This window comes from Physeter macrocephalus, chromosome 2, assembly GCF_002837175.3.
Source record: "Physeter macrocephalus isolate SW-GA chromosome 2, ASM283717v5, whole genome shotgun sequence".
Lineage (NCBI taxonomy): Eukaryota > Metazoa > Chordata > Mammalia > Artiodactyla > Physeteridae > Physeter > Physeter macrocephalus.
In genome coordinates, this window is record NC_041215.1 from 19,971,144 (window position 1) to 19,979,246 (window position 8,103).

Below are 8,103 nucleotides of genomic sequence, written 5' to 3' on the forward strand. Positions count from 1 at the left end.
GGACACTAATCCCATTCAGGAGGGCTCCACCCTCATGCCCTAGCACCTCCCAAAGGCTCCACCTCCAAATACCATCACATTGGGGGTTAGGGTATGGACATCAATTTGGAGGGCACATGAACATCCAGTTCATAGCACTTAGGGTGGTAGCAGTGGAAATGGAAACAGGTGGCCGCTTTTGAGATCTGGTTCAGAGGTTGAATCAACAGGGTCTGCTGAGGGTAGGATGTCGTGACAGGACGGAAGGAGGGGTCCAGGATGACTCCCGGGCCTTGAGTTTAGTTAGTTGAGTAGACGGTGGTTCTACCCTCTGACTGTGAATTTCAATTAAAACTTGCATGCAAGCACACTCAAGCACGCAGCTGCACCTGCACATACATGCATGAACACGCATGCATGCATGTATACACAGCACACACAGGCATACACACAGGCACACATGCACACACTCACACACACGCATATACACACCCACACACGTGCACACACACAAACCACTCGTATTTTCCACTGCTCTTATCACCATCTCGAACACTAAATAGTATTTTCTTATTGGGCTTTCTTAGTCTTTCTCAGCCTGCTAGAATAGGAGCTCCATAAGACCAAGGACTTTTGTCTCTCTTGTTCATGGCTGTGCCCCCAAACCTAGAACAGTGCCTGGCACACAGGAGGTGCTCAGTAAGTATTTGGCAACCGTGTGAATGACACGGCCAGAAGGGAAAACTGGGGCCTTCCCTCTCCCATCCCCACCTGAGTCACATCTTCAGATGCTTCTGGAAAGTGTGAGAGACTCTGAGTGAGAGTGAGATGGGGCCGGGCCAGGGGTGGGGGGACAGGAAGAAGAGGAGGATGAGTGGGGAAGGGGGAGGGGCCGAGCCCTGGCTCTAAAGGCAACCCGGGACCCACGGGCGCCTGTCGGCAGCGTGAAAAGCCCAGGAGTGTTGGGCAATCGTGGTTTCCTCCCAGCCCGCAGGACCCAGCCGTGCCAGCCCAGCCCCAGGCGTCTTGGGGCCTCGTCTGCTCAGGCATGGAGGAGACAGTGGTGAGGCCCTCGGTGTTCGTGGTGGATGGACAGACAGACATCCCTTTCACAAGGCTAGGGCACAGCCACAGGAGACAGCCCTGCAGTGCAGCCCGGCTGGGCCTGGGCCTCCTGCTGCTGCTGTTGGCGACCGGAGTGGCTGTCCAGGGCTGGTTCCTGCTGCAGCTGCACTGGCGCCTGGAGGTGATAGCCGCCCCCCTGCAGGTAAGTGGTGCTGGGGTGGGGGTGGGGGGGCTCAAAGCCAGTGTCACTGAGCATCTGTGTGTGCGTGTATGTGCAGAATGGAGGACAGACTAAGAGCAGCCCAAGGCAAGTTAATTCACCTCTCGGAACCTCAGTTTCCTCATCTGTAAAATGGGCGTGACAATAAGCATCTTCCTAGGGAATAAAATATGATACTGTGTGTGTGGTGCCCAGCTGGCCCACAGCAAGCATTCAACCAGTGGGAACTGACATTTTTTTAAATTGAGATATAATTGACACAGAACATTGTGTAAGTTTAAGTGTACAACATATTAATTTGTTACATAAATATTGCAATAGGGTTGCCATTGTAGCGTTAGCTAATGCCTCTCTGGTATCACATAATTATCATTTCTTCTAGTGGTGGGAACTGACAAAATCTAAGCCTTTAGGAAGTTTAACGTTTATAACACAGCTGTGTTGTCTGTAACCCTTGGAACCGACTTTCTGACATGGCTAGTTATTATTATTTTTTAAAATATTTATCTGACTCTTCCATTTCGCCACTTTTTCTTTTTTTAGCCACTTTTATTTTTAATTTTTTTGGCCGTGCCGCGCGGCATGCGGGGTCTTAGTTCCAAGACCAGGGATCGAACCCGCACACCCTGCATTGGAAGCGCGGAGCCTTAACCGCGGGATCGCCAGGGAAGTCCCTGACATGGCTCGTTATCATCAGCCGTAACCTGATCACCATTTTTGGGACTGTCACTAATCCACTTTGTCCGAGTCTGTGAGAATCTCTCTCTGCGTCCATTTCCCATTGGCCTTGGATGTCTCCGTCGGTCTGTCGCCACACCTGTGGGTCTGTGTGTCCCAAGCCACGCCCATGCGGTCTCAGCCTTTCTGCGTTTCCAGGTCCTTTCTCCTCATGGCGGGACCTGTGCTGCTCTCCTGCACCCGTGTGCCCTCACGGCCACGCGCTCACCTGTCTACAGCCCATGTGTTGACGTCATGTGTCTTTGTTTCTGCGTCTCCATGTGCCCAGACCCACATGGCTCCATAAACCACGCAATCCACGTACCTGCATCCACGTGTGCCTTGTCAGTGTGTCACACAAGTGTCCAGGTCTGTGTCCATGTGTCCATATCCACACGTTAGCATTTATGTCCAAGTGGCCAGCCATCCAGGTGGCCATGTGTCTTCAACAGCACTTATTTAATGAACCCTTATATAGTACCTGCTCTCTGCCAGGCACTGTAATATGCTTTTCACGTGAGAATTCGCTGAATCCGAAGCAGGCACTTTTCCTGTGTCCATTTACAGAGGGGAAAACTGAGGAACTGGATGGTTAAGAGCCTGCTGGGCGGCGGGGTGTGAGGTGGGGTGTGCACGTGGCCTTGGATACGTCCGAGGGTGGTCTGCATGTGTCTCTCAGCCACGAGTCTGAGTGATGCCAGGGTGGGGGCCCCGCAGATCCTCACCATGGGCTGCTCTGCACTTTTAGGACAGAGGTGCAGGATCCCGGGATCAGCTGGTGCAAGGTGAGTCGGGGTCCTGGTCCCAGGGGAGGGGATGGAATGGTTCCCACGCTGCCCCCACCCCCTCAGCCCATTGCCCAATGTGATTTGCACAACTGGCCTAAGCCCCACAGACGCCCATGCCCCAAGCTGGAGAAGCAGAAGTTTCGGTCATTCCGGAAAGGGTGGAGTTGACACCAGGAGGCGGACTGGATGACCCCTCCGGAGGCTGGCCCTTACCCCTCTGACTTCTGACCCTCTCTCCCCAGATCGGAGGCCCCAGCGGGCCAACCCGGCAGCACACCTCACAGGTGAGGGGGGCCCCGAGTCCTGGCAGGGGGTAGGGGTTCAGCGTGTCCTGGGGAGACCAGACAGACACCCCAACGTGGCAGCGTATTCCTTCCTTCATTAATTATTCACAGAGTTGCCTAGAGCACAGGCACTGCCTAGGTCTGTGAATTTCTAATTTTATTTATTGAATAAACCCTTGTACCAGCGCTTACTCTGTGACACGCACCGTGACGTTCTCTCCACCTATTAATTCATTAAATCCTCAGCCGGTACTATTCAGAGCTCCATTTTACAGAGAGGGAGCCTGAAGCACTCAGAGGTTATAAGCCTGCTGGGGCAGGATGTGTTCTGCCACTTACAACTTTTGACAGTTTGGGCAAATCAATTGCTCTGTGCCTCAGTTTCCCCGCCTGCAAGAAGGGGATGAAACGAGTTAAGATGTATGATAAGCACGTTATTTTGCCACCTCCTGGGCCTCCGTTTCCCCACCTGTAAAGTGAGGATAAAGTGAGATCATATATCTCAAGCTCTGGAACAGCCTAGCACAGAGGGGGTGGCGCTCAGAGAGGGGTGGCGACTGGCCTGGGGTCACACAGCAAGCGTGGGACCTGTGCCTACAAGCTCCCCCTCTGTCTCCCTCCACAGGGGCCAACTCCAGCCTAACAGGCAGTGGAGGCCCGCTCCTGTGGGAGACGAAACTGGGCCTGGCCTTCTTGAGGGGCCTCACCTACCGGAACGGTGCCCTGGTCATCGCCCAGGCCGGCTACTATTACATCTACTCCAAGGTGCAGCTGGGCGGTGTAGGCTGCCCCCAGGGGCTGACCGGCGGCCTGCCCATCACCCACGGCCTCTTCAAGCGCACGGCCCGCTACCCCGAGGAGCTGGAGCTGCTGGTCAGCCGGCGGTCACCCTGCGGGCGAGCGAGCAGCCTCCAGGTCTGGTGGGACAGCAGCTTCCTGGGCGGAGTGGTCCACCTGGATGCCGAGGAGGAGGTGGTGGTGCGCGTGCCCGAAGAGAGCCTGGTCCGAGTCCGCGATGGTACGCGGTCCTACTTCGGGGCGTTCATGGTGTGAAGGAAGGAGCCAGGGTAGACTGAACGGAGTCCGACAGACAGAGACCTCAGAGGGTGCCTCGGGAGACAGGAAAACCAACAAGCAGAGATTTTGGAGTGTGCCCGGGAGAACCCCAAACTCAACAGGTGGAGAGCTAAGTGGAGACCACCGGGACCAAGAGCCCAGTTATCCCACAGGTGAAAGACCCAGCAGGCACCTCTGAGGAACCAAAGGAGACCGCAGACCCTGCCATGAACAACACTGAAGACATAGACCTGGACACTTGGGGGGTCTGTTAGCCCCCAAGCGGGGGTAAAGCTGATCTGCCTGATATTCAGGAAAAAGGGGTGAGGGGTGGGTATTTATACTTTTGATTCAGAACTAAGTGGGACTTGGGGGTCCAGGGAGCTGGCTGAGAACAGGAAACGTCTTATCACCCTCTCCACTCTCACAAGTGTGGGCGGAGTGGGGGAGGGCAGACTTATCATCAGGACTCACCCACCCGTGGAGAGCCCCGCCCAGCCCCGCCCATGGTCACAGTCACCTACCCAAGTCCCGCCTACGGGCTTGTGGCCACACCACAGCCTGGCCATGAAGTTACACTCAGAGACGCAGGCATAGGGATGTGATGGTAGATGTTTGACAACCAGGTTTTCTGGGAGGGGAGAGGCTTTGTAGTGTCTGTCGATTTCCATGGTGTAAATATTCCCACTGTGGCTGGTCTCTGTCTCCCATATATATATCATCAACCAGTTGGCTGTATCCCAGCACTGCTAAGAGCTCACATTCCATCAGGACAGCAAAACTGTTTCAGCACCCAAGCCAGAGCCTGGCACAGAGGCACTTGGAAAATGTTTGCAGAAAGAAATACAAAGAAAGAGAGAGTGAGAGAAGGAAGGGATGGAGGGAGGGAGGAAGGAAGGAAGGAAGGAAGAAAGAAAGAGAGGAAGGAAGGAAGGAAGAAAGAAAGAAAGAAAGAAAGAAAGAAAGAAAGAAAGAAAGAAAGAAAGAAAGAAAAAAGGAAAGAAAGAAAGGAAGCAAGAAAGGGAGGAAAGACAGAAGCTACCATCACAGCTACAGCAACACAGAGAATCACAGCCCCACAAGTTCAGTCACTCCTTCACAACCACAGACACATACACACAAAGCATCAGATTCTCATACAACCTCACACAAGTCATAGCATCACAAGCCCTCAATCACAAACACTGCATTACGACCACATAGGACACAGTCACACACAAGTCATCATCAGAGCCTCAGTCACCCACACGGGCCATACAGTCACACCACGTGTGACACACAGGATACAATGCTTCTCACATCAGACTTCCACATGCTGTCTCACAGTCACACCCATCACACACACAGCATCACAATGGCAAACACACAAATACACACACAGCCTCAAGTTCCTCCTAGCCAAGACATATACATCCTGAGGCGAGGACCAGACTTAGTCTGTAGCCCTGGTCCCCTTGACCACTGGTCTTGGAAATAAATGGTGAACTTTGCACCTGGATCTGTCTAGTTCTTAGGGGAAGGATGGCTCATGAAGGCACAGGGATAGATGGAATGACCCACAAAGGTCACTTTTACAGCTGAGAAATATGAACCCAGCTGGCTCAACTCCATGCAGGAAGTTTAGCAGGGAAACCAGAGACCTGATGCCCAGGTCTGCCTTAGCCTCAAATCCACAATTCCTGAGAAAGTAGAGGCTACACACTTCCAAGTACCCTTACTGCAGACATCCAGCACAGATTGGCAGTCTACCCAGCCAATCGGAAGCTTGGAGTAACTGGGGGCGTGAAAGAGTGTGGGGCGGGGCAGATAATGATATGCATACAAATCAAATGGTTTATGTAAATGAGCATGGACCCAGGAAGTAAGACTTCCCTGGATCCTAGGATGAAGACTCAGACCCCAGAGGTGAATGAATCATTCTTGTTATTGTTGACATTGTCGTTGCCATTGTTGCCTGGTACAGGGGTGAAGGGGGCTTTGTGATCAGATGGTCCTGGGTTCCAAGTCTACTCTACCACTTCCTGGCAGTGTGACCTGGAGCAAATCCCATCACTTCTCAGTACCTCTTAGGTAACAAGAGTCCTTACCTCCTAGGTTTATTGTAAAGATTAAATCTGCTGAGGAAAGAGCCATTTGGTATGGTGTCTGGTACACAGTAAGAGATCCATAAGTGTGTGAGTGCCGTAAGTGATTTACAAATATTAAGGAGAGCATTTGTCAGGCACGTCCCCTATGCCAGACATCTCGTGCAAGTCACACCTTTATCTAGATCTCTGGGCAGGAGCTATTGTTGCCCCCATGTTCCAGATGTAGAGACTGAGTCAGGGATGCATCCCCCACTCTACCTGCACCAAAGGCACACAGCTTTGTGCCTCTCTGCCTGTGTTGGGCTGGTGGGAGATGAGACAGCCCCAGATGCCCAGACCCCACCCATGCTGGAGTTCCCTTTACTCTTATCATGGTCTTTCTGTTGCTGTGGCTTTACTGAGGAGACCAAGGTGTGGGGAACTTATCAAAGCCACCAGCAGCCACCAGCATCTGCCTGGGGGTGGAACCTCTAAGTTTAGCCTCTGAAGATCATTCCTGGGAGGGGCCTCGATTTCAGATAAAGTGCAGGAGCAGGAAGGCCCTAGCCCAAGCCAGTGACCTACTTTACAACTTCTTAGAAGTCTATCTACTTGATTTCCGCTTTCACCTCTGGTGTCTTTTCAGATTTCACCCTCCCGCCCCACCAACTCTCTCAAGACCCAAAGTCTGCTATCCTCAGCCTCCTCCCCAGCCCAGGGGCAGGAAACTCCCCTGCTTCTGTCCATCTCTTGCCAGGATCCAGAGGTAATAAAAGGCAAAATAATGGTGATTAAATTGTTTCTTAATTTCCTATGATGACACGATGCCCTTCCCTGCTACATATCACTGCATACAAACACTGAGATGCATCATCTCAGAGAAACAGAATGGGTCTTACACCAGAGCCAGACCACCTGGGTTTAAATCTCTGCTCTGCCATTTCCCAGCTGGGTGATCTCGGGATCCGTCCTTGGCCTCTTTAGTCCTTAGCAGATATTTTTTTTGTGAGCATAGTTGTAATCACGTGCACATTTAAATTTCAGGTTCTTTTCAGTTATTACATAAGGTGACCTTACATCCATAGACCACGTCTAGTCATTGAGTGTGTTTTTCAAATGGGAATTCATAGCCAGTGTTTAAACATTACAAAACTTTACACGTGGACAAATCCAGATTTCATGGCAAGTTGGAGGTTACAACAACTCAAGCTGGGTAGCGATTGTCCCCTTTGGACAGGGCATGAGCTCACCAGCTCACAACAGTCTCCACCCCTCCCTGTGGTTTCCCACTTGAAGGCTGAATGTCAGTTGCCTTTCTTCATCATGTTTGCATGATTGTTTTTCTTAAAATAATAATGATCTTTAATTATAGGTCATACTTCTAACGTACCCACTGCATGACAGGCACTGTGCTAAGTGCATTAATTCACAGTAACTCATTGAATTCTCAATAGTGGGGGAGGGGGTACTGTTATAATACCCATTTTACGGATGGGGAAATCTAAGCACAGAGAGGTTAAGTCACTTCTCCATCAAAGGTGGGAAAATATATGACAGCCTAGATGACCATGAGTTTCAAGAAAAATGAGAGTTCCTAGTTGTATTAGTTTCCTATTGCTACTTAATACAATACTAATTTGTTATCTTACAGTTCTGGAAGTCAGAAGTCAGAAATGAGTCTTATGGGACTCAGATCAAGGTATCAGAGGGCCGCATTCCTTCTGGAGGAAAGATCTGTCCCCAAGCCCTTTTCTCAGGCTCTGCCTCTGTGGGAGCCCAAACTAAGACGTGTGTGTAGCAAACATGAATCTCAGCTCACAAGGAGTGAAAAATAATTCAACTTCCTTTTATTCATAACGCAACTTAATTTATGCAAAGATCCTTTTGCGCTGGCATGCTGAGACCTTGATATTAGTCAGTTGGGAACC

At 51.2% G+C, this 8,103-nt stretch overlaps 1 protein-coding gene across 1 annotated transcript; it reads left to right on the plus strand.

The window, feature by feature from the left end:
- Positions 1-921: 921 nt before the first annotated feature.
- Positions 922-4,433, plus strand: TNFSF14 (TNF superfamily member 14). The gene is made up of 4 exons (XM_007115760.2): positions 922-1,246; positions 2,730-2,766; positions 3,012-3,053; positions 3,679-4,433. The coding sequence occupies exons 1-4, from the start codon at positions 1,028-1,030 to the stop codon at positions 4,104-4,106; spliced, it is 726 nt and encodes a 241-aa protein (XP_007115822.2). The 5' UTR covers positions 922-1,027; the 3' UTR covers positions 4,107-4,433.
- The last annotated feature ends 3,670 nt before the right edge of the window (positions 4,434-8,103 follow it).